At 38.2% G+C, this 27,425-nt stretch overlaps 1 protein-coding gene across 3 annotated transcripts; it reads left to right on the plus strand.

Annotated features, from left to right (window-relative positions):
* Positions 1 to 1,948: 1,948 nt before the first annotated feature.
* Positions 1,949 to 27,425, plus strand: galnt7 (UDP-N-acetyl-alpha-D-galactosamine: polypeptide N-acetylgalactosaminyltransferase 7). 3 transcript variants are annotated; one of them, XM_072464310.1, is made up of 16 exons: positions 1,949 to 2,144; positions 3,869 to 3,889; positions 6,022 to 6,136; positions 7,704 to 8,019; positions 10,930 to 11,096; positions 11,824 to 11,954; positions 12,078 to 12,157; positions 13,204 to 13,386; positions 15,503 to 15,620; positions 16,456 to 16,578; positions 17,933 to 18,048; positions 19,436 to 19,538; positions 19,814 to 19,912; positions 20,386 to 20,514; positions 23,610 to 23,640; positions 25,033 to 27,425. In XM_072464310.1, the coding sequence occupies exons 1-16, from the start codon at positions 2,013 to 2,015 to the stop codon at positions 25,137 to 25,139; spliced, it is 1,971 nt and encodes a 656-aa protein (XP_072320411.1). In that variant the 5' UTR covers positions 1,949 to 2,012; the 3' UTR covers positions 25,140 to 27,425. The 3 variants fall into 3 exon arrangements, with proteins under 3 accessions (XP_072320411.1, XP_072320414.1, XP_072320413.1); XM_072464313.1 differs by lacking the exon at positions 3,869 to 3,889 and having other exon boundaries at positions 1,949 to 2,135; positions 7,701 to 8,019; XM_072464312.1 differs by lacking the exons at positions 3,869 to 3,889; positions 13,204 to 13,386 and adding an exon at positions 13,657 to 13,839 and having other exon boundaries at positions 1,949 to 2,135; positions 7,701 to 8,019.

The following is a 27,425-nucleotide window of genomic DNA, read 5'->3' on the forward strand; positions in this document are numbered from 1 at the left end:
TTTGTACGGTTTACTTTTAATTTATTAATTTTCAATTTATTTAATTTATTGATATTAGTTTGTTGTGTTATTATTATAATTCCTCTCTCCCCCAAACAAGTCAATAAGTAAGGCAAGGCAAGGCAAGGCATGTTTATTTGTAGAGCACATTTCATACACAAGGCAATTCAAAGTGCTTCACAGCAGGAAAAATGCATTCAAATCACAAAGAAATTACAGAAATACAATAAAATTAACTAAATTAAAAATTATCAATCCAACTGATTTTCTAAACTAATAAAATCACAAACAAAAGAGAAGAGTGCAAAGATAAAATAAAACTGAAACGCAGATTCCCCATGTTTTGTCCTGACTCTGGGCACCAGCAGGAGGCCGGTCCCTGAGGTCCTCAGAGTCCGAGATGGTTCATATGGCACTAACATATCCAAGATGTACTTTGGTGCTAGGCCATGGAGAGACTTGTACACAAGCAGAGCTGCTTTAAAGTCTCTTCTCTGAGCCACAGGAGCCAGTGCAGAGACCTGAGAACAGGACTAATGTGATCATACTTCCTGGTTCTAGTCAGGACCCGAGCAGCAGCGTTCTGGATGTACTGCAGCTGTTTTACAGCTCGTTTGGAGAGACCAGTGAGCAGGCCGTTACAGTAGTCTAATCTACTGGAGACAAACGCGTGGATAAGTCTCTCTAAATCTGGTTTTGACACTATATTTTTGATTTTGGCAATGTTTTTTAGATGATAAAAAGCTGCTGATGTTATTGATTTGACGTGGCTATTAAAGTTCAAGTCTGAGTCCATTATTACCCCCAGATTTCTAATTTGGTTTGTAGGTTTTAGAGCGAGACTCTGGAGGTGACCGCTAACACTTTCTCTTTGTTTCTGTGGGCCAAAAACGATTATTTCAGTCTTGTCTGAGTTCAGCTGGAGAAAGTTGTTTTGCATCCACAAACTGATCTGTTGGATGCAGTGACAGAGTGAATCTACTGGTCCATAGTCACCTGCCGATAGTGAAACATAGATCTGAGTGTCGTCTGCATAATTGTGATAGGACACATTTTCACTGCGTATCAACTGACCTAACGGCAGCATGTAGAGGTTGAACAGAAGGGGACCCAGGACTGACCCTTGGGGCACTCCACAGGTCAGGGTCATGTGGTCTGAGACACAGCTACCAATTTCAACAAAGTACTTCCTGTCTTCCAGATAGGACCTTAACCAGTTTAGGGCAGTGCCAGTGATGCCCACCCAGTCCTCTAGTCTCTGTAAGAGGATCCCATGATCGACAGTGTCAAAAGCAGCACTCAGATCTAACAGAATTAAGACTGAGGCTTTGCCCGTGTCAGTGTTCAGGCGGATGTCATTTGTCACCTTGACAAGAGCAGTCTCAGTGCTGTGATGAGGTCTAAAACCTGACTGAAAAACATCAAATGAGTTGTTTATTAAGAGGAAATCTGTGAGCTGTTGGTAAACAACCTTTTCAAGGACTTTGCCCCAAAATGGCAGATTAGAGATGAGCCGGTAATGACTCAGTACTGCGGCATCAAGACTGCTCTTCTTTAGGAGAGGCTTTATGACCGCAGTTTTCAAAGACATTGGGAATGTTCCAGATTGAAGCGACATGTTAACTATGTGAGTGAGTGGTGCTAACAAACTGTTCAGCACAGACTTTAGAAATCTGGTGGGTAACACATCAAGGCAGCATGTAGATGAACTCAGACTGGTGATGATCTCATGGACAGTAAGTACGCAAGTTTATCTAGACATTGACCATTATCAATCCATTTATTTAGTGTAATGTTGTTATAATTACCTGTACTACCTGCTATTTTTTGACAAGACGCTGTGTTATATATTTTTTTTCTCATTTTTTTGTCTGTCCTTGTTCTGGCTTTTCCCTCTTGACTACTTGTTTCTGTCGTGATCTATCTGGCAACCCGCGCAGGCAGCAGCGGAGGCGGACTTGTGCTCTCGCTGCTACCCAGGAAGAAGCAGCAGAAGAAGGGCTACGACCACGATGAGGATAAAAGTGGGCTTTCTTTTACGGAGTTTGCTCGTGATCGGGACGTTCCTGGGGCTCGTGGTGTTGTGGTCGTCGCTGTCGCCCAAACCCAACGAGAACGACCCTTTCTCCGAGCGCGTGAGTTCAGTCAGATTCCCAGTTGAGTTGCGTGTCACCCGAAAAAATCTTCCAATCATCTACACGGCGTTTGACAAGACGCACATGACAGCCGCGCGTCCTTGCGTTAAGATATTCGGGTTTGACTTGTTTACTGCTTATTTCTGATCAGTTTTGCGTGTGCGTGCGTGACAGATAATGCTACAACGTGCAATTGCAGCTGTCTGTGCTGTACCTACATCTTATTTAGGGTTATGTACTATGTCAATTGATTTATAATGACTATTGAGTACGTGTTTTATGTCCTGTTTGCTCTGTACATCGATCATTTGCTTGTCCGACTTGCTTTGCTTTGTTTACAAGAGAGATCTGATTGGCAAAGCGTCTGTCAGCGAGTCATAAAGTTGTATTTGGAAGACAATTTATTTTGAAATATGATGGCATTAGATTGACCTTTTCTGCATAATTGTCCTTGTCAAACCTGCACGTGTGAGCAATCGGAATGAAATCGGATTACTGCCATAGTTTACATGATGTTTCTATGATCTGATCCCTCCAGAAATTGGTTAATTGTTAGGTTTTTGGTGTGCACTGTAATGTTCACTGTTAAAGAAGTCCACATTCTTCAGCTTGCCTATACATTTGTTATCAATTACAGGCCGGACACAGTAATACACTCTGTTAAGATAAGATTAATTTTTAAATGCACATGCTTCTGCAATAAATAAATGACAGAATGAAACACTCAAGTGCAGATCGTCATAAATGAGTCATAGATGTTAATTATTGAACCCTTTACACCTCAAATATTAACGTACTTTAAAAAAATTGAGAAAAAGTTTCTGGTTAATGCGATGGAGGGATTCACGCGCCACAGAAAGTACTGTTCTATTGGTCATTTACAAGACAATATTGTAATTACCGTTGGCAGGCCTTGTATCACGAATTATTCTATTATTTTTTTGCATAACAGCTCCACTTTTACTTAAGATTCCTATAACGTAATAAAGCTGTAAAGCGAGCAAGCGTTAAAACTTTATTCAAGCAATGTTAAGTTGTTTGCTACTTGTTATCAGCTGCACGTTCAGTCGCTGATTGTCACTTCATATATATAGGTCAAGTATTATAAAGATATTTAAACCGCCGCGTATTTATTTAGGCAGTTGACTTTACAGATTGGCGGCGTTGCTCTGTCGCTGTAAAGCCACATACTCCTTAAACCTTTCCAGGATATGTAAATCTGCGTGTCACTCATTATGCAGACGTGACGTGGCAGCGTGCACAGTTCAGGAATGACGACAGGGAGTTTAACCTGCCATTTCTTTCTTTTTAAGTAAAGGTATAAACTAGGATCAGTGAAGAAGTGTTTACCCAGACTAATAGAGTTGAACCCTTCTTGAAAATGTTTCGAAAAGTCTTGAGCTATAAGAGATAATGGTATAGGGCCAAGTTGTAATTGTATAGAAACTACTATTGTTTTGTGTTTTAAATAAATTACCATTCAATTGTATGAAAAAGACATCGAGTATCAAGCTCTTTCCCTTGGTATCGAAATTAAGTTTGGAATATTGACGACACTTGCACCGACTGTAGCAAAGCGATGCAACTTTTACGGTTACTTTTCACCTTCTTGTACATGTGTTTTGTGCTTATCTTAAAGGAGCAATGTGTCTTTAAGAAGTTACAACCGTCCAAAGTGGTTCAGCAGATATAATTAAAGGGCGAGTTTAAATAAATGACTCTGTTTGCAGAAGCAGGCGGCGCAAACGCCTCAGGTTAAACCTCGCAGTAACAAAGTACTTTAAAGGCCAGTTTGAATGCGTGTCTCTTTGGGGTTGTTGTCAAATGAGGAACTGAATACCATAATGCTGATCCACAAAAAGCATGTTCCAGATATGAATAAGTTTAGTTTTTGTTTCCATTATTAAGACTTAAAAACACCAAGGCCTTGCTGCTGTGTGCATCTCCAATCTGCAGTGGTATTTACTTTGCACTTTAACGTACAGACATATGTGTGGACAATAAAGGATTATCTTATAACACACCTTGTGTAAATATTGGGAAAGTATTTTGTGTATAGCTTGTGTCCATGTATGTGTCTTGATTAGGGCCGGGCAAATTTGGTGTGAGTGAGTGACAGGTGGGTTGTTTTTTTAAACTTCCTATAAGTTATCTGTCCTTTCCCCCCTGTATCTACCTGCGTTGTAACACCAACATTTCCCCATGTGTGGACAATAAAGGATTATCTTATCTTAACCAGTCGCAGTGACTCAGAGGAGGCAGATCATTGCAGTTCACTTACAGACAGTAAAGCTGCTTGGTGTAAATTTATCTGAATAAAATCAGGATCTTGGCTCTAGAAAATTGTGCTAAAACCTTTCTGGCATCTGTAGTATTAAACATTCTCTAACAGAAGAAAATCTGTCAAAAAAGTAAGGTTAACTAATGTTAATTTAGTTTCAACTCTTTTGAGTCTTAAATATTTTTCATAACCATATCAAAAATACACACAAAAAGTTTTATTGTTAATGGTTCAGAGATGAGTTAATTACAATAATAAAATAGTCTGTAAAAACTATGATTTAAACTCTGCTTAATAAAACCCCTCACATGTCAACTCTATATCTATCTATAACTTGGAGTGTCTGACTGTATGAGGCCAAAAAAAGCGCCCTCCATCCATTAATATTCCAGATACCGAGACTTGACTCTCGTATCATTTTGCAGCGGTGCAGAAAAGAGCTGGATTTTAAACAAAATTGGATCCGGTGAGAATGTGTTCCAGGCATTGTGGAAATTGTGGATTGCCTAAATCTTGATAAAAACTAAACCTGAAAACAGACGAGCCGGGGGAATCGAGCTGGGGGAATCGAGCTGGGGGAATGAGTTCAAAAGGACTAAACTAGACAAACTTGATTATTTTACATGTAGTCTAAACCAGGAGAAAACGTATTGACTGATCAAATGTTTCAGTCATGTTTCTCGTTGTAATCAGTCAGTCAGACGTTTTGCACCATAGACGGACCACAAAACATCCCCCACCCATCTTGTTTCGGCGTGTCAGCATTCTTCTGCATATTTGTGGGCCCAAAAATCTGTCCCAATGCAGCGCAGGGAAGGTGGGATGACACTGGAGTAATGAGGGAAATTATACTGAAATATGATAGTGTTTAATGAGTCCCTTGTTGGTAAAAAACAACAAAAAGTCACTTAAACAGCGAATACAGACAACTGAATACAGATATATCTGAGCAGTGTTGTGCATGTATGTTTTTTGGGATCACCTCAATAACAATATTCAGGCAATATTTTATCACTGTATCAGGAAAGTGCTTAAATGTGTCTGTAAATGTCTTGGTTGAGGTTCAAGTATGAGACAAAATGGAAATTAACTATAAAAATCAACCACCAAAGGGCCAAAATATCATGTTTAAGTATCTTTTTTTATGTCATTTTTAATAGTTTTACTTCCTTACTGACTCGATATTTTAATTTCGCATATCTCCAAAACCACAATATTATAACGACAATATATTGCGATATTGTAATTTTGTGTGTGTCCCACCTCCAGTGCAGATGAACTTGTTTAGCTTCTAAAACTTTCCTCCATATCAATTTATGTAGTTAATTCAGTGTAATTAGAACTGCAACTAGTGACACAAAGGTCTTGCAGGGCCTTTTTTGACCAGAATAGCTAAACACGTAGGCTATAATATAAGTCATGAAAGGAAAGATGCTGTACCTTTGTTGCTGCCATGTTAAGAATGGGAAAAAGATAACTATTTATTCATTTTAACGCGTTTACAGTGGTCCAAACGTATTCCTCTTTCCTAATTCCTAAATTTGGTACAGCCATCACTGGACTAAATGAGGTCTGTATCCTTAATAAATGTTGTTTTTGTCCCAGGATGGTGGTGATTTTCTGCCCAAAGGAGGTTCAGTTGACCGGTTCAAGCCGGTGATGCCATGGCCCCACGTGGAGGGAGTGGAGGTCGACCTCAACGCGGTTAGAATTAAAAATGGTAAGACTTTATTCACAAAACAACACAGAGGAGAGACGGTGATGGGTTGAAGGAGAAGGAGGTTAGAGCTGTGGGAAACGGGAGATGTCTGGATGTAGGGAATGAGGACATGAAGTTAGTGCGTATCAAAGGAGAGGTTTTAAAGGAAATGGGTCAGTGGTTCTTACCCAAAGTACCACCTGAGAACATGTTTGGCCTTTCCAATGCCACACAATCTGAACCAGGTATAAAATATATGATACGATTTTTGAATTTTAAATGCTGTTGAATTTCTCACTTGTAATTTTTTGAACCCTGGAAAACATGTTTTTACTATTTTGAATTTAATTTGCTGTGTGTACATTTCCCACGTTTTCTTTCTCAGGTTCAGAATTCAAACTTTTAAAATATTCAGCCTTCAAATTGAACTGCTGAAAACAGAGGGATTTACCAAGGTCATTTGCTCTGTTACAGTGCAGACAACATGAAGAAATAACTGTTATTAAGCACTTTTATATTTAAAATTTTTGGAATATGACAATAACGATTTGTACCAAAGGCTTGTCGAGGCTTTTTTTAAAAGGAAAACATCAATTTCTACAATTCTCTTTGGCTCTTTACAATATTAAATAAGAATAAATATTGTACAGTGAAATGAATATTATATGGGACCATTTGCATACCGTTGAAGCTAAAGTACCAGTATGTTGCTATTACTCAGAATGTGGATTAATAGGTTTTATACACTTTAGTTTTATATTGTTCTCTGCAAAGGATTATATTGTGTAAATAAATGCAACCTTTTTGAGTTGTTAATTGTGACCTTTCAAACTGGGATCACGAATTGATTGTGATTAATCATGCAGCACTCATTTTGGAAGTATAGATTACATTTGAATATGTTGATATTCTTATATTCATATTAGAGCTGCAATGATTTCATAACAAAGACAGTGGCATTAACAGTGGTGGAAGAAGTACTCCATGTTGTTACTTCAGTAAAAGTACAGATACAGGAGCAAAACAATACTCAAATAAAAGTATCACATTAAAAACCTACTTAAGTAAAAGTATTGAAGTACTTCCTAAAAAGTGTTTGGCCGATTTTTGGTAATCTGAAGCAATTTTTCCATTCCATTTCATTATTTGGCCTTTTTCTGTTTGCTCAAAGGGAATGCAAAAAATGTTTATGTGTCTATAAACGTGATAAAACAATCAAATTAAAAGAAAAAACATGCAGGCTTAAAATCGTACTTTCACTTTTTGCCTAGTTCAACAATGTATGTTGAGGTGCAGAAAATACAGATACCTGCTCTCAAATGTAGCCACGTAAAAAGTATTTAGTGTAACTTTAATTAAGGTAAAGTACAGCTACCAAACATTTTACTTAAACACAGTACTTTTACCTTTGTACTGGTTTGACCTACATCAAGAATACATTTTATTCATAAATATTCTTTATCTAGAAGCCTTCTGTCACTATATATCAACCTGTATCTGGTTAAAAAACATATTTAAAACGTCTAAATGTACAACAGATATATTTGTTTGACTAGTTGACTACAAATGCCTCTTTCTTTTCTAGGAGATGATAACTTGGCTCCAAACGCAGAGCAGAAGCCGGATCAGAAGCAGGTGATCCAGCAGCAGTACGTCACCTTCAAACCGCACACGCAGGCCTACAACGACCCCGTCCTGAAGAAGGGCGTGCTGGGTAACTTTGAGCCGGCCGAACCCGAGCCTCCGGGCGTGCCAGGCGGGCCGGGCGAGGGGGCCAAGCCTTTCGTCCTGGGACCCGAGTACAAAGAGGCCGTACAGGCGTCCATCAAAGAGTTTGGGTTCAACATGGTGGCCAGCGACATGATCTCCCTGGACAGAAGTATCAGCGACATACGGCACGAAGAGTGAGTAAGAGTCGGAATACACTTTCAAAATAATCCTCCTCTTTTTGTGTTTTTGGTGGAAAGTATAGGAAGTGGAAACAACAGTAATGTCCAATCAGCTCCTAAAGACGTTTTCAACAGCTACAGATTTCTCTGTTATCTTGTAACTTCAAGGCTGTTTTCAGAAAATGGATTATTCTCTTTACAACGTTCCAGTCTTGAACTTCACAAGTTTCTGACAGATTATACTGAAAGATTAGTTGATATCCAATTGTAAGCCTGATTTATTAAAAAAAAAAATTGGCATAATTTGAATTTTTAAACCAATCTTCACTAAGTAATTACTCAAATACAATTTGCTGTAATAAAACATGAACAAACGTGTTTATTAAGAACAATTCAGGCATAGTAACTACTTAATTAATACATTTACTCTTTAATAATGATTTACTCTTAATAAACAATTTGTTCAGTATGAATTAAGTCTTTGTTCATACTTAAATAAGACTAATTAAGACTTAGTTCTTAGTGATGGCACCTCACAATTTTCCGGAAGAAACCTTTTAATGAGTGAATCCGTTTTTTTTAACCCAGAACTAAAACCTATATATTACATAATAATGATAGTAATGATGATAATAATGAAAAAAATAACAATAATAACGATAATATGAATCATTTCATTGACCGGAACACTGTTAGTTGTTTGACAGGGATTAATCTAACAACAGCCCGGTCCTTTCTTTTGTTTACACAGATTACTTTGAGGCGTGGCCTGGACTCACCCACTAAATACATAAATAACATAGATCAACCGTTTCAAAAAGATATGAACAAGGACGGTCGCTTTAGACGTAACAAGAAGCAAACCAGTATTTCAACTGACCTGAGGTTTAAAAGGAAGCTAAAAGTGTTTTCATTTATGTCAAAAGGTTTTTATAAGAAGTTTAAGACACAATATGCTGATTGCAGGTTTTAAACGAGAAGTGATTTTAGGCTTTGCAAATACCATTTTTAGAACAGTATCTTGTAGCATGTTCATGATATCATCTTAGGATTGTCAAATGCTTAGGAACAAGTCTTAACCGCAATTCTCGAAATACTGGCTCAAATTGTAACGTAAACCAAACCATTAAGACGGTTTATTGTTTCAGCAGTGGAAATGTTAGAAGTGGAGTTGTCAAAAGCCTTGAAAATCAGATTCTTGTTGATACAAAAACTTGTATATAAACTTGTCAGACAAAATATGACTCTTCTTGAACCTTTTTACAATGAGATTAAGCTTCATCAGAACTAGTATCAGGTCACATGGTGTTGAAAATGTCATTCTATTGTCTATAAAATTTGTTTTATTTAAAATGGTATTATTAAGTATTGAATATTTTACCAAAAGTAACTTATTACAAATACTCACGTTATTGTAATTGTGCTTTTTTTGAGTGGATTTTTAAGCATGTGCTTGTATAATTTGAGCATGTAATTGTAAAATCATGTGAGTATTGAGTTCTAACTGGCCCTGTTCACGTTTGTCTAAATCTGCTTCGTTCACATCTGCAACTCTCGAAACGACACTGCATCACCTGCTCTGATCGACCAGAGCTCAGAGATGTGAATTGTTGTTTAAAACGGCAAACTATTTCCTTTTTCAAATTTTTTATAAAATATTTATTAAAAATGCTCCTAAAATTGCATTAAAAGTATTTAGTACTCGGAGTAGAATTTACATTTACTGAAGTACAGTTTTGGCAGCTGTACTTGAACCTTTAGCCATGTAACTGTACTTTAACTTACTTTGCTGTACTCTTTCCACCGCTGTTATTTTATTTTATGGTTTTCAAAGTGAATAACCTAACTTCGATACAATGATAAAAATGAATGAATGTATGAGACTAGAAGTCCTTTTTCACCTTTATCATCACAACTATTTTACAAAGCTCATACCTTCATAGTTTCCTCTTCAAAACATACTCTTTTATTCACACATTTGGTTTTAGTTATTCTCCACTGCTAAACTGTAAACTGTCAAATCCATGGTGTAAATCACAGGTTTTGTTCTTAGAAAACATGATTTAGTGGTGGGAGATGTATCAAAAAAGGGATGATTTTGCTATCGATTGCGCTTGTTTTGGAGATATGCAAAGTTTGAATATTCGGAGTAAAATAATTATATCGATTAGTTATAAAGTGATACATCTGGCTTTTTTGTCATTAATTTAGTTTTTAATTCACATACAATGTAAATATTGCACGCACTCCCCCCGTGCGCACGCACACAAGAGCCTCGCTGCTACACGTGCGTTTGTTTATTAGTGTGATGGATCGCATCACATCTCTCGTCTCCTGTAGATTTCCATCTCTTCTGAGCCAGCTCGAACTGTCTATGACAAACTATGAACTATGACAAACAAAAATACAATTTAACACCTTTCTTGACTGTTTAAACTGTCAGAAAGGAGTTAGTCAGTTAAATGTCAGTTAAATGTAAATTGTCTGTGTTTCATGTCGCACATTGATGACATCACAGAGTGATACAGTTTTAGAACTCAGCTCTACTTCCTGTAATTTTTAAACTCTTTTCAAAATGTCTTCGCAAACTGCAGCTTCACAGAAGTGAAACTATGATAAATATTTACCACAGGTGCTAACTAACTAAGTCATAATTAGAAAAGCAGGAGAATCTTCATATAGACTTTAAAACCCAATACGACCCAATAAAGAAACTCTTTACTCAGACTGGAACAAACTACCAGCGGAAGTAGATTTAAGCTCGACTTTGGCTGGTAAAACCATAAGATCATGCACTCTCTCTGTTCCCTCATCAGTGTGATTGCCACTTGCAGTTTGCTGTTTAATGACAGACCCAGAACACAATCCTGAAATACTGGCTAACAATGAACATCTCCTGTCTTTTTCCGTGCATGTCTTCTGCAGGTGTAAATACTGGCATTACGACGACCGGCTGCTCACCTCCGGTGTGATCATAGTGTTTCATAACGAGGGCTGGTCCACTCTGATGCGCACCGTGCACAGCGTCATCAAGAGGACTCCCAGGAGATACCTGGCGGAAATAGTCTTGATTGACGACTTCAGCAACAAAGGTACAGAGCCGGACAGAGTATTGTGATGGAGGTTCGTTTAGCCCGCTTTAGTCCTGGTTTATCCTGGTTAGCCCTGGTTTATTTTGTATTTCAGTTGTTTTAACCTTGTTTAGTCCTAGTTTAGACTCTGATCTTTTTAGTTTTGTGACTGTTTATAATAAAATGGTAATAATATAATATATAATAATATAATATATATTATAATAATAATAATACTGTAAGTGAAGGGACCTAAAATCAACCACAAAAGGAGAGGACTATCATTTTATACCCTTGTTTGGGAAATTACACTAGACATTTCTCTCTTTTTGAGTTCATTTTTGATAGTCATAAACAATGTCCTCGATATTGTAATTTTTCTCATTTTCAAAATAACATTTGCTATTATGATCTACATTTTCCAATATATACCTCCCACATTTTGTTACATTTATATAACATGTAATCAAACTAAGAAATGCATCATTAGTTATATATACCCCGCCTAAGGCCCGAAGTCACTGGGATAGGCTCCAGTCACCCGCGACCGCGAAAGGGAATAAGCGGTAGAAAATGGATGGATGGATGGATGGATTACTACTCCAAAAACAAACCTTTTCAATCTTACTGCAAATTTAGTTTGTTCTAACCTAATTTGGTCCTAGTTTAGACTCTGATCTGTTTATAATAAAAGTGCTGTGAAGCCGTGTGACCGCTAACGTACGGAAACGCCATTTTGTATTTTCAGAGCACCTAAAGGAGCACTTGGATACTTATGTACAGAGGTGGAACGGTCTGGTCAAAATCCACAGAAATGAAAAACGAGAAGGTTTGATCCAGGCCCGGAGCATCGGAGCCAAAGTGGCCACAAAAGGACAGGTAACACCATCAAAAACTCTGCTGTAATGAAGATTTTAGGAGTTTAAAACTGCCACTGAAAAGGAAACATGATCTATATTTCAAACTGGCTGTGCAGGCGATGAAACGGTTTGTGTTTGGCAGGTGCTGATTTACCTGGACGCTCACTGTGAGGTGGCAGTGAACTGGTACGCTCCACTGGTGGCTCCCATTTCAAAGGACAGGTAACTCATCCACGCGCCCCGATTTACTCCTCACATGTATTAGTTATTTTGTTTTCAGTTAAGCGATTGGATTATCGTTATTGTCATGTATATAACATTGTATTGAACTTTACAGGAAGAGTCTTAAAGAGGGATCTGCAACATTTTAAATCTTACATTTCTTAATCTCAGCATAGTACTTTCTTGAAAGTAAAATCCCCAGAGCTGGAGGACCCACCTTTTGAAATTATTACATCAATTTATAGACACATACAGTAGTTGTCTGGTTCCTGTTTATTGTAGATATTGCGATGACGTTTGCCAGTTCTATACAGATATTTTGCTTCTTATGACGAATGTGCTAGATTTTCCTCACTCTGAAAACCATGGATTGTTATAGGTTTGCTTAAAATAAATGACTGTCACACCTAAGGCCTTTCTCTTACAATAATTGTTAGTTTGACGTACAAGGTGTGGCATACACTATTGTGGATATGCAAGTTACCTAGCTATTTTCTACTGAGATTAAAGCATTTTCAGTCAGTGTTTTTTTTTTTTTTTGTGCTCATTACTTGAGGGCCTTGCCAGCAACAGAATAAATCGACTAGAAATTACTTGAAGACAATACTTAATATGCATCAAAAAGGACCTCCCATTTAGCAGTACTTTTGCAGCAGCTATATACAATACTATTTTGGGTTTCAAAGATAGTCAACTGGAAAAAAATAACAATAAATTGAGGAGCTAGAATTGATTCTCTCCTGAGCTGGATTATTCTTATTATGCTCTAAATGAGGAGATTTAACATGAAGTCGGAGCAGCTTCTGGATTTAACGAAATCCTAGCTTCTCCGAACAGTACCTTTTTAGATTGAAAATAGCTTCCAGAAAGCAGCCTTCACGTCTCGATTACAAAAACATTTCCAAATAACTACCTTTGACACCTATTCAACCCTGGCCCACCCCTGAAAGAATGGGAGATTATGCAGACCCCAATACAGTCGTGAATGTGCGTGACCATGTGCCTTGTGTCTGGAGCAAGACCACATGCTGTGCTTCTCTGTATAGGACAGTTTGCACAGTGCCTCTCATAGATTACATAGACGGTAACGACTACACCACGGAGCCTCAGCAGGGCGGGGACGAGGATGGCCTGGCCAGAGGCGCCTGGGACTGGAGCCTGCTCTGGAAGAGGGTCCCGCTGAGCCAGAGGGAGAAATCCAAACGCAAACACACAACCGAACCTTACCGGTAAAAAACAACAACACTGCGTTTATCGTTCACTAACCTCTGTCCTTCTGTTTTCTATTCCCCATTTCTTCACCCCACACCACCACCTCTCTGTAAACTGTGTGCACCACTGGATTGCCGTGCTTTTCCCCCCCCCTCCGCTTGTCCCTCCTCCATCACCACCACTACCACCGCCACTGTCACCGCCGCCGCCTCCGTCACCACATTTGCTTGCATGGTTTTGCTCCACCTGCCCACACGCTCGCCCGTCCCATTCCGAATCGGGATCAGAACGGTGTGCACGGTGCCGTTGATTGACTCGATCCATGGGCAGCAGTTCACGGTGGAGCCGCAGGGAGGAGGAGATGAGGACGGGTTCGCCAGAGGAGCCTGGGACTGGAGCATGCTCTGGAAGAGGGTCCCGCTCACCGACAGAGAAAAAGCACACAGAAAGACTAAGACTGAGCCATATAGGTACTAACCAGACTGCATTAGCGTTACTGCAGAGTGAGGCCTAGTTTTCTTACATTTAGGGCGGGGAATTGAAAACGCAATATTTATTATCTCTGCAACTTTAGTCACGATATTTTCACAAAGCATCAGAATGTCCTAAAATGTGTCTGTAAATGTCTTGGTTGTGGTACAAGTATCGCACAAAACAAGAATGGACCATGAAATCGACATCAAATGGCAAGAAAGGTCATTTTATACCCTTGTTTGGGAGATTACACTATATGTCTATCTCCTTTCGAGTTATTTTTTAATACTTTTATTTACAGACGATATAATCAAACTAAGTATATAATACATTTCTTTAATTGTATTGATTTACTACTACAAAAACAAGCCTTCTTAAATCTTACTGTAAAATAAATGATAAAGAGTGATTGATTGTAATTTTATCAAAATGGTAAAAACATATTTTAAAAAGTGTGATTTTAAACAATAATACTCTTAATTCTTAGATAATAATATTCTAAAAGCCTTCAGCCAGCATAGGTTTACTTGGTATTTATGTGGTAACTCCCAATTTAGAATATAGAAGTATAGAAAAAATAGTTTGTTAGTTAGTTGCATCCCTACTTTGAAATTTGAAACTGGTGTAAATTGAATTTGGTCTGTTGCCCCACACATCCTGTAAGTGACGAGTTTCACTCATCTTTCATTCATCTCTCGCTGTCACTCTGTCACTAATACCTCACTTTTCTGCCTCTCTCGGTGATGTTAACGCTGCTGATTAATTTGCTTTTGCCTATGTGCCCGAACAGAAAGGGCTGGGCCAAATATTGACTCAAAGTTTTGCCTCTGCATTATTCTGTGCTGTGTTGCTTGCATGTGTTGAATTGGGCTTCTGCATGAACCCAGTGTAACTGTTCTGCTCTGTTTTGGATCTTCCTCCTTTTTAGATCAATCCAACCCTGGGTACTCTATTATCTTTGCATTGATGGAGAAAAGTTACAACTGTGTCCTAAGAAAGCTCAAATGCTACATAGAAAGTAACTTGGACTCCCACAAGTCTGTTCCTTAGTAACAAAATCAAGTTTTAAATTTAGTACCGTGACAACACTAGTTACATTTTCTTTTTAGACATATTGGAGTGTTCTGAGCAGATCAAATGCATTATTATATTCTGATGGAGATTCTGCCACATTTCTATGGAGATGCCTGGAATGTTCTACAGCATTAAACAAGTGGATCCCAACCTGGGGGTCTCAAACATGCAGGGGATTCCCAGAATGAACAGCAAAAATCACTCATATGATTGGAAATACTGTGAAAATAGTGTTATAAACACCATATATACTTGATACCACAGTGATAAATAAAGAGGCCTATTTTAGAGAATAGACTGAGTTTTTCAGCACAAAATAACAATACTTTATTTATTACGGTAATTATTATTGTCTCAAAATGGTTCTGATAAAGCTCAAGATCTAATAACACATCTTACAATGCAACTAATTATTATATTTTTTTTTTAAAAGAAGAAACATTTTACTCAACATGCAATATATACTGTTTGTTCAGTGTAAATGACACATTGTAATTGCTCATGTGTCATTTTCCCCAGCCCTATCTGTACAGAGAAGATGGTTTATTAGGAAATGTTAAAGTTGTATTGGTTTTCTCGTCGCAGGTCTCCAGCAATGGCCGGAGGTTTGTTTGCCATTGAGAGAGATTTCTTCTTTGAGCTGGGTTTATATGACCCTGGATTACAGATCTGGGGAGGAGAGAACTTTGAGATCTCCTACAAGGTAAACACAGAATTCCTCACTTCAAGCAGCTCTAAATGTCAGTCTTATGTCATTGTATTTACTTGTTGGGGGCAGTGCGTTGGTGCCTTCAGCATCACATATCTGATTACCAATAGCTGCAATATGGGCCGCAAATGGTTAATGGTTATGCATGAGTAACATTTTTGATCATAAATACTTTACTTTTCCAGCAGAAGGTAACTTACTTCAAAAGTAACGCTGCACTTTTGACTGCTCCTCAAAACTGTGTCCAATCACAAGTTAAGAACCATGACTAAAGACTAAAGACTAAACCGAGGGTGAACCATGACTACGGTCACTAGTGTGAACGCGAGCGACCTCGGGCTGACCTGAACACTATGCAGTCTGCAGTGTGAGCAAAAGCACTTGGAATTTAACCTTAATTTAAAGAAAGCACTTTAATCACATAATGCTAGAATGAACACGCGCTGAGGAGCTGTCACATGCATCAGCATCTGACGAGTCTAATTACATCAACTTATATTGGCAAGACATTTCTGCCCCTGCTCAAATCTAGAGGCCTCTGGGCCGCTCCAGAGATCGCAGTGACATGTGAAACGACCTAGAACAGGACTGGAACAAAATAAGACGGGAGGACAAAACTAGGACTGATGTGGTTTAGTCAGATTCTTACCAGGATTAATGTAGAAGTAATCCAAAACTATTGTACGATGAAAGCCGTGCTACTCTGGGATTTAAACGGGACTGAACCAGTGTTAGGTTTCTTTTCATCTCTCTTTTGGACGCGGATCATAGTTGGCGTTTAGCCCTTGTTGAGTCCTTCATTTGTTCTAAATATTGTTTGGTCTGTTAGATCTGGCAGTGCGGAGGCCAGCTGCTGTTCGTGCCGTGCTCCAGAGTGGGACACATCTACAGACTCCAGGGCTGGCAGGGAAATCCTCCTCCAGCTCACGTGGGCTCTTCACCAACGCTCAAGGTCAGGCCCGTCATAATAATCACTATATCCACTCATTGTTCAACAAATAACTGATGGAACCATATTCATCATGTGTTCAGTTACTCTGCTCTAACGGGAATACTTTTTCTGAATATTTGAGCTGTCATCTAAAACTCGTTATATGAACTATTCTGCTATTTTTTTATATCTGTGTTTATTATCATTATTGTTTTAGCGGGATAGTTTCGGTAGCAAATGATCAACCTTTTAAAACTTGTTATTGTGACAGAGCTACTCAGACATTAACACAGGATTATCAAAAAGTCAAATTATTGTAAGATTCAATAGATTACTCTGGCCTGATGCAAACCCTGACAATGGGATGTTGGTGTATTAAGTAGTGTTACTTCTGGGATGTGTATGATATCTTGCGCTTTAATCAAAATTGGGGATGAGAAGAGTATTTGATGATTTATTATTATACTATTTAGGTCACAATACAATCAATTATAACCATAACAATCGTAGCCAGTGTCGGCGTGCTCGTTTATGAAAGAAGGGGCAAGAATCAGAAAGTTAAAATCAATCAGATGTTTAATCCCTGCCATTTACAAGACTAATACAGATAAACAGAGCGCTTACCTAAAATGTCTCTATCGAATGTGTGGCGACTTACACGGGCGTGGTCCGGACGCGCCGAAATCCCTGCTCCGCGTTATATTTATAACATTCAGATATTAGGCGGAATATGACGGTTGACGCCTCTTTCTAGTATTCTTCCATGAGCTCTTTCGCACGTCTGTGGCCTTGAAGTCTGCAGCTGTTCCGGGAAGGTGTCCGTCCTTATCAGAGAATGTCTCAAAAGAAGCTGTGAGTGTCTCAAATGGGACAATGGACTATGTGTTGTGCGTATAAGGAGTTAACCCAAGTGTAACACAGTCTAAAATGAATATAGTTGGTTACACTTTTAATACATTTTCGTAAAACAGTTTCGTAAAACGGTTTTGTAAAATGAATATAGTTGATTATACAATATAGTAATGGTTCACATATTTAGATTCCCCTTCAGCAGCAACTATGAGTAATTGCAGTTCAATATACTCATACTGCACATGAAGTACTTATTTATCCGGCTGTTTATGCGACAATTTCATAACTTTTTTAATCATAAAGTTTGATTTCATAAAGCTGATGAAGAATGGTGATCGTGCCAACAAATCAAATCTTCTCACAATAATCATAACACTAACATTTGATATTCTGACTATCACAAGTATTAGTAAAAGTAATTGTGGCACTACATGACATTGATTTGAATGTCTTTCATATCTCGCTCAAATAAGACGTCTCTACTGTAACAGGAGGGACTTATGGCTTTGTTTTCACTTTATAGAATTACGTGCGCGTGGTGGAGGTTTGGTGGGACGACTACAAAGACTATTTCTACGCCAGTCGCCCTGAAACGCTCACTCTGGCCTACGGAGACATCAGTGACCTCAAACGCTTCAGGTACTTTTTTGAAATTAAAATTCTGGCATTGCATTTTGTTCATGAGTCCCAAGTTAAAGCTGGGGAGCCTCATTTTCAAACGGTGAAATAAGGACGTTGTTTTTTATTAAACTCTCTAATTCATGCCAAGCTCTCACAAATCCTTTGGCACATCACTAGTTTTTACATTCATTTATTTTGTTCACTTGCACAGCTTTGGATCAGCTTTTTCAGACACAAAAGTGAAGCAGGTTATATCTCTAACAGCCTCAGCTCATCCCAAAGTGTCTTATAGTGACGCACAGGGCTCTTTCTTACAAGTTTCCAAAGATAATATGTTTTTCACAAAGTTCTGCTTTTAAAAAACACTTTCTGGAGTGGAAACAGAATTTACTGAGGTTGAGAAAATAAAATGTCAAAGTGCTCACTGTTGCCAGGGAAATGCTAAACGTTGGAGAAACTGTGGCAGCAGGAGGCATCTGTCCTGTTGCTCAAAAAGTGTTGGACTCAGATTAACAAGCCACTAGAGAGTGTTTTTGACGTTATCATCCCACTCAATTTCAAAACTATGTATCTGGGCCTCAAAACCTCTGCCATGGACATAATAAATGGATACCTCTGGAACATAAATCTGGCAGCTAGGAAGAAGGTCATCACAAAAACATGGATGACACAAACTGATCTGTTGGATGCAGTGACAGAGTGAATCCACTGGTCCATATTCACCTGCCGACTGTGAAACGAATATCTGAGTGCATGTAAAGGTTGAACTGAAGGGGTCCCAGGATTGACCCTTGGGGCACTCCACAGGTCAGGGGCATGTGGTCTGAGACACAGTTACCAAGTACTTCCTGTCTTCCAGATAGGACCTTAACCAGTTTAGGGCAGTGCCAGTGATGCCCACCCAGTCCTCTAGTCTCTGTAAGAGGATCCCATGATCGACAGTGTCAAAAGCAGCACTCAGATCTAACAGAATTAAGACTGAGGCTTTGCCCGTGTCAGTGTTCAGGCGGATGTCTGACAAGAGCAGTCTCAGTGCTGTGATGAGGTTTAAAACCTGTCTGAAAAACATGAAATTAGATGTTTATTAAGAGGAAATCTGTGAGCTGTTGCTAAACAACCTTTTCAAGGACTTTGACCCAAAATGGCAGATTAAAGATGTAGCAATATGTCGCACTTCCAAATGTATTATCCAGACTGGCAGTATTTCATGCCCTCTCTCATTGATTATAAAGAGGATTGATAAATCGCTGAAATAAACAAATCTGACAACCTATACTAAATGTAAAAAAAAAACTAAATCAAGGCTAAATGTAAATGAAAAAAAACTCAAAGGGAGACGACATGTATCTAACTGTGTGCAGAATTATAGCCTGACAATTTGTGTTTTTGTTTGTTTTCCTTTCAGGGAGGAGCACAGGTGCAAGAGCTTCACATGGTTCATGGAAGAAATCGCGTACGACATCCCTCTGCATTATCCCCTGCCTCCGAAGAACGTGGAGTGGGGCGAGGTCGGCGCAATGACACTGTTCACGGACTCATTTGCTCACCTAATGAAATCGTTTTTGTTGCACTTTGACGAACTATATTGCTCCACAAATGAAATTACTTGAACACAGCAGCTCACAAATTGTAATATTCGAAGTTATTAATAAGTTCATCTTAACAAAAATACAAATAGAATGGTAAATCAAACTGAAAAAACGGGACAAATATTTAGATTTGTATACTAGGTACAAGTAAATTAAATATAAAATTGATCTAAATTTATCCAATTTTGTGGCAGCTCCGTGGCTTTGAGACGAGTTACTGCATCGACAGTATGGGCCACAATAACGGAGGAAACGTGGAGATCGGACCGTGCCACAGAATGGGAGGGAACCAGGTAAATAAAGCTGATTTGCCAAATACAGAACTATATACAAGTCAGGACGTTTAACTCAAACACGTTAAACTTTCAATCTGCCCCAAACCTTAAAGAAAAGAACTTCTACTTTTCAATCCAGTTCAATAATGTTGTGGAGTAGAGTGTGCAGATACCTGCTTTCAGATGTAATGAAGTAAAAGTACTGTAAAATGTACTCGAGTAAAGTGCAGATAATTTAGTATAAGAAGCCCATTTATGAATGAAAAAGCACAGATGATGGCTTATGTTATTTTATTTTCTATTTATTCTTATGTTAAATGTTTTTATTTACTGTTTTATTCTGATGTTTAATGTTTTTTTTTCTCATTTTATTCTGATGTTTAATGTTTTATTTCCTGTTTTATTCTGAGGTTAAATATTTTATTCCGAGGTTTAATGTTTTCTTTCCAATTTTATTCTGATATTGATGTTTATTTCCTGTTTCCCCGCAGTTGTTCCGCATTAACGAGGCGAACCAGCTGATGCAGTACGACCAGTGTCTGACCCGAAGCGCCGACAACTCGGCCGTCATCATCACTCACTGCGACCAGAACCAGCACAACGAGTGGAAGTACTTCAAGGTCAGACAACGGGAGTTCTATTTTTGTCGTTTCATTATCTGGTTTTTGTCAAACTTTCACATAAAACCACCTCCTGAAAAGAGTTCTCCAAGTGCTCTTTTTTACCTAAAACTAACCTAAACCATGAAGTACTGTGGATTAGGACTGAGCTAATCCATTAAATGATTGTTTTAGTCCACATTGTATTGTTTTAAACTTTATTTCGGACAATTGCCTGGTCCGTAGAGAGTAAAAGACAATAGAAAATAGAGACAATCATGCTTCCCTGTAGAGACTGGAGATACCACAATATCAAATCTAAGTGTTGCAAACATTTATTTTGTAGTATTCACAATTACTGAGACCAAACAACTGTGAATTATTTTATTTTCTTTCATTCCCATTGTCTAACATTCTGCAAGTTTGCGACAAGTTTCTGACTGAAACATCAATATTAACTGAACTATAGGTTTAATTAAAAAGACAGAATTTTCCTATACAAATTGTCACGAGTATACATATTATTATATTTTATGTGATTTTGATCGCAGTCTGCCAATGCTGAATATGCTTGTGAAGCACTGCTCTCCTGCGCTTGTGGGCTGCAAACACAGCACCCACAGGCGCTCTTCCTCGTCTCTGGTGACTTTAACCACGCTTCTCCCTCTTCTGTTCTACCAACATACACCCAGTATGTTACCTGCCCCACCAGAGACAATAGAACATTGGACTTGTTTTTTGCCAACACCAAGGAGGCTTATTTCTCCTCCCCCCTCCCTCCCCTGGGCAGCTCGGACCACAAACCTTGTACATCTGAGACCTGTGTATGAAGCCATCGTGCACAGGCAGCCTGTGGTGTCCCGTGAGGTGAGGATGTGGTCTGCTGAGAGTGAGGAGGCTCTGAGGGACTGCTTCAGCACCACTGTCTGGACTGAGCTTTATGACCCACATGGGGAGGACATCAACACCATCACAGAGTGCATCACGGACTACATCAACTTCTGTTTTGAGAACATTGTTCCCTCCCGGACGGTGCAGTGTTTTCCAAACAACAAGCCATGGATTAACCGTGAACTGAAGGCTCTGCTGAAGGAGAAGAAGAGAGCCTTCAGGTCAGGGAACAAGGAGGAGCTGAGGACTGTGCAGAAGGAGCTGAGGAGGAAGATCAGGCAGGCTGAGGCCGGCTACAAGAGGAGGATGGAGGAGCAGCTGCAGCAGAAGAACATTCAGGGAGTGTGGAGGAGCCTGAAAACCATCTCGGGCTTCAAAATCCCCCCTGCCCAGACAGAGGGGGATCTACAGTGGGTGAATGATTTAAATGCTCACTTCTTGAGGTTTGATCAGTCACCCGCCCCTCCCCCTGCACAGCTGCATGCTCCCTCTTCCACAGCTGGACAATGCCCTGCATCCGTTCCTCTTCATTTCTCCGCCCCGGACCATCAGCTCCCCACTTCGCCTGGACTCACCCATCCCCCCAGCACACAGTCCCCCTGCCAACCACTGACTGTCACAGCAGCACAGGTGAGGAGTGAGCTGAAGAGGATTAAAGTGAGGAAGGCAGCAGGACCTGATGGCATCAGCCCCAGGCTCCTTAAGTCCTGCGCAGATGAACTGTGTGGAGTTATGGAGCATGTCTTCAACATGAGCCTGAAGCTGAGGGTGGTACCACAGGTCTGGAAGACCTCCTGTCTGGTACCTGTGCCCAAGACACCGCGCGCCAAAGACCTCAACAGCTTCAGGCCAGTGGCTCTCACGTCCCACCTGATGAAGACACTGGAGCGGCTGGTCCTGGACCACCTCCGCTCCACCGTGAGCTCAGCCATGGACCCGCTGCAGTTTGCATATCGGTCTGGCATCGGAGTGGAGGACGCCGTCATCTCCCTGCTGCACCGCTCTCTCTCTCACCTGGAAAAGCCTGGCAGCTCTGTGAGGATTCTGTTCTTCGATCTCTCCAGCGCCTTCAACACCATCCAGCCGCTGCTCCTGAGGGACAAGCTGGAGACGGCTGGTGTGGAGTATGACCTGGCAGAGTGGATCCTGGACTACCTCACAGACCGACCCCAGTTTGTGAGAGCCCGGAACTGTGTGTCTGACACTCGGGCCTGCAGTGTGGGGGCGCCCCAGGGGACAGAAAAGGGGTCAATGTCACGGTTATGTTTAGATCAACGAGCAAATTAATTTTGAATTAATTAATTAATTAATTAATTAATTTAGATATCTGATTATAGAGTTGTTAAAATCACTGATTATCCGGCTGGTGCCCCATTCTTCTCTTAAAAATATGATTCAGACTTACCCACACTGTCATGTTTAAATTCTTGAACAATTCTTTAATCAATATCAACCTTGAATGCCCTGCCTCCTTCACAAGTGGGTGGACATTCATAACCTTACAGTACTTGTACTAGTATTCTTTCTGCCAGTGAGTCCACATACTAGAAAAGTATTGCACTGAACTTTGTGCCGTATTACAATCTTTATGAAACTATAACCCATTTGTCCACTCAAAATAAAACTTCTGGAAATGGTACTGTTAGGTTCTAATATGCTGAGAATAACAAGATTCCGTCTTTAAAATGAAATGTGTGTGTGTGTGTGTGTGTGTGTGTGTGTGTGCGTGTGTGTGTGCGTGTGTGTGTGCGTGCGTGCGTGCGTGTGTCCAGTATGCAATAACAATGAAAGGTATATTAATGCATTACAATATTAATTGCTTATTAATTACTACAGTACAAAAAGTTTGAAAAATGTCGTCATCTGGACAATGTTTTTACACTTTTTCTACTGTAGATCACGAATGAGAGAATACACCGACAAACCTCTGGAAATATTTGGAATTCAGTTAACTTTATATCCTTAAAGCAAAAGTATTGGGTTGTTTCCATTTTATAGTTTTGCTGAAAGATATTTATTCTGTTTTGCTTGCAACTTGTTGATAATAGTTTGCATTTTTGGTTTTGTTAGACATTTTCACATGAACCAGCAAGTGTATTTGGGATGAAATAGATTTTACAATTTGGAATTAGCTTTTTTGCACCAGATGTCGCCAAAAACCCTACATTGCACTTGTAAAAATGAATCTCAAAATTCCTAACATTTGTTCTTGTTTCCTTTCTCAGGATATGCACCGGGTTACTCACATACCAACAGGTAAACAACCACTTAAATACACATCCTGTTAGACGTGATTGTGTTTGATTGAGCCTGTAAAATTCCAGAACAGAGGCTAAATGACGACGACCATAACACATTTTGAGTTTTGCCAAAAGTGTGTGGTAAAGTGTGTAATCATCTGCTGACTTTTAGAGCTAAATGTCTGTTTTATATTGTTATTATGATAGATTACTTGTTTAGAATGCAAAAGTCACGTGATAAAAAGATCTACTCAAATTGACCAGATGAAGCCGTTTGAGGATCACATTTATGGACTAAAGAGTGTTTTCATCAAATACACTAACAGCTCATTTTCAGTCACAAAACGTCTTTTCTCGGCTCATGGCATGTTTTGGAACCTGTGTAGACTAGCTAACGATTATTCAATTACTAATTTAGTTGACGGTTATTTCAATAATCAATTTAGTTGCAATTAATCGACTAACTTGTTGCAGCCCTAGCAGTTTCCAAATAAGACTGTATTGGATTGAAATATATCTGTTGATAAAATGAAAAACTATTGTGAGCTGAACAAGTATTTGTGCAGTTAAGTGTAAAAATCTGGATCCGTTTCTATCATAATCTCCAACTAAATCATCAAATAATGTGAAATACACTTGTAAATTAGATTTTCCTTTGCCCAAACCACATTGATATTTCTTAGTTTGTTATATTCTGAGGTTAATCACCATTAACGTTTGTCTTTATCTGATTCATTCATTCATTTGACGTCATCCCCAAAACTCTACTGTATCTATTATTATATCTGTCCATAATATATATATATATATATATATATATATATATATATATATATATATATATATATATATATATATATATATATATATATATATATATATATATATATTTATATATATATATATATATATATATATATATATATATATATATATATATATATATATATATATATATATTTATATATATAATATATATATATTTATATATATAATATATATATATTTATATATATAATATATATATATTTATATATATATTTTTATATATAATATATATATATATAATATATATAATATATATAAATATATATATATTATATATATAAATATATATATATATAATATATATATTTATATATATATTATATATATTATATATATATATATTATATATATTATATATATATATTTATATATATATATATTATATATATATTATATATATATATATATATATATTATATTATATAATATATATAATATATATATATATAAATATATATATATAATATATATAATATATATATATATATATATATTATATATATATATATATATTATATATATATTATATATATATTATATATATATATATTATATATATATATATTCATCCTGTTCATAGGAAAATGCCTGGACCGCTCGGACGTGCTCCACAAAGTCTTCATCTCGGACTGCGACAACGGCAAAACGACGCAGAAATGGGAGATGAACAACATCGTGGCCGTTTGAGGTCGTGAGCGGACGAACTTTGCACTAAAAACCACCGGTCGCCGTTTACGGAGCGATTTGGGTGGAAACGGACGAGGACGAAACACCACATCATGTTTACAGAGGCTCACGCCGCGCTCTAGACGGAGACTTTTGGAAACGACTTGGATGAAGTTTGAATCGACGGTTTCAAGGCGACGCTGAGAAGCTAGAGGTGAACAGGACGGCACTGGAATTATGTAGATTCTAAACTCCTAAACTTCACGAGGCTCGTTCCACTGGCCTAAACACTAGATCATAGTTTAACAACATGTTGGGGTTTCTGTTCGTTAAGAGTCCGAAATCAATATCGAACACAGCAGAATGATTCATAGCAATTTGAGTCATCTAAAAGGCATTAAATTAAGTTGAATCTAAACTTAAATAAGTCAAAACGCCTTACTTTGTGATTCTTGGTCTTCTAAATACTAAAACAGATTAAATTAGACATTTTTGGGGCTTTCTGTTTGCTAGAAATCAACCTTATATCAATAGTAAACCCAATGGACTGCTTTAAAGAGATTTCCTTCCGCTTTTGTTGTATTTAAATGCTGAAATCATGTTGAATCAAACCACGCACTGTCAAGATACTCAACTTTATTAGACTTGCTTCACACTGGAATTAAAACCTATTTATGTCTGTGTAATCCCTCATTCGTCCACGAGCTTTCCATTGTAGTAAAAAGATTCAGTTGTAGTCATCAAAAAAACCAGAGTCCAGATGACTACAACTGAATCTCTTTCTATAAAACTTAATTTATATTTTCAATTTAATTAGAGAAATGTGCAAAAACCAGCAGCTTTTGGGCGGTCTGTCTCTGCTTCAGTTGTACAAGATTGCACTGAAATAATTAAGTTACACAAGTGATCAAGAAGTCAAAATAAACAAAACTTTTACTAGTTCGGTTTATATTTATAATGTGTTTGAATGATTATTTAGATTTTGCAAGTGTGGGCCGGCCTGTGTCCACATCAGAAAAAATGGCAGCATTTTATTCACCTAAACAAACCACAATCTTCATTTATATCCACTGAAGTTAGTCACAGAGGTGTAAAGAATCATTTCCCAGTTTGAAAATAGACTTTGAGCGTCTTGAATTGTGCTAAATGAATGCTCTAATCATAAGCTTATTATTTTAATTTCAACACTTTCCTTCTTGTGTGGACACTTTGAGTTACTGTATACGATGCGTTTTTTTTATACTTTTCACTCCATTCTCGTTACTTCTGCTTTGAGAAAGTCAATGGCACATGAGGAAAACAGATTCACTCGGCTTGAGAAATGCGTCTTCATTTTAGGGTTTTTTTGGTCTGTAAATCAGAAACTGGAAAGTCGACCATTTAATCATCTCTGCTGCATCCAGTTTTCTGAACGACTACATCATAAGCATAACAATAAATCTATCATCACAGCATTCTGCAATGTAGCAGTGAGTGTCAGAGAGTCTTTGGTGAGAAATCACATAAAATGCTCCTCAACTTTCCTCCAACTGATATAACACTTTACTTTGCTTCTTTCAGCCTCATTTTTGTTCGTGGAGCTTTTGTTTTTGCTCAAATGATCTTTTTATAGGGCAAAAAGTGAAAAGTGAAAGCGCGCTCAAAATGTGATTCTTATCAGACTTTGTTGAGTTAAAAGATGATCTGAAATAATATGTAACCGGTAAAATCATCTGTTTTCTTTCGGGTCATGATCCCTTTCGATGACTCGCATCAGATGTTGAGGTTTGCGTGACATTTGAACAATCTTAAAGGTCCAGAAATCAGTAAATAATCAGATTTGACTTTGAACAAGAGGCGAGGACACTCCACTCTGGACATGTTGATAATCACAAAGCTCTGTTTCGCTGCAGAGAAACTTAATCTATGTCACTTTTGGACTGACAACATCTGCAGTTTCTTGATTTAACTCGTTTTATAGTCATAAACTCCTGCTTAACTTGACAGTTTTCTGCCGTAGTTCAGTAGCAGACCAATCAACTGTGACTTAAAACTGCCTGAAAACGTGACTAAGAACAGGCCACATTCAGAAGAGGATGTTTTTGTTTGTTTTTTGGGGGGAGAGAGATATTTTGAATGGCTTTGGTGATGAATGATGATGATGATGATGATGATGTATGTAACGTTTTCTACAAATGTAAATAGGTTTCTTTATTAAAAAAAATCATGCGTTTTGTGAAGGGGCTTGAATGATGTAAATATTAAGTTATAAGAGATTTAATTCTATGGGCTGAGACTGTGGGAGAAGAATAAAGAGACTGGTTTCTA

The sequence above is a fragment of the Eucyclogobius newberryi genome, unplaced genomic scaffold (genome assembly GCF_026437365.1).
Source record: "Eucyclogobius newberryi isolate DKJ021-1_F unplaced genomic scaffold, fEucNew1.0.hap1 SCAF_435, whole genome shotgun sequence".
NCBI lineage: Eukaryota > Metazoa > Chordata > Actinopteri > Gobiiformes > Gobiidae > Eucyclogobius > Eucyclogobius newberryi.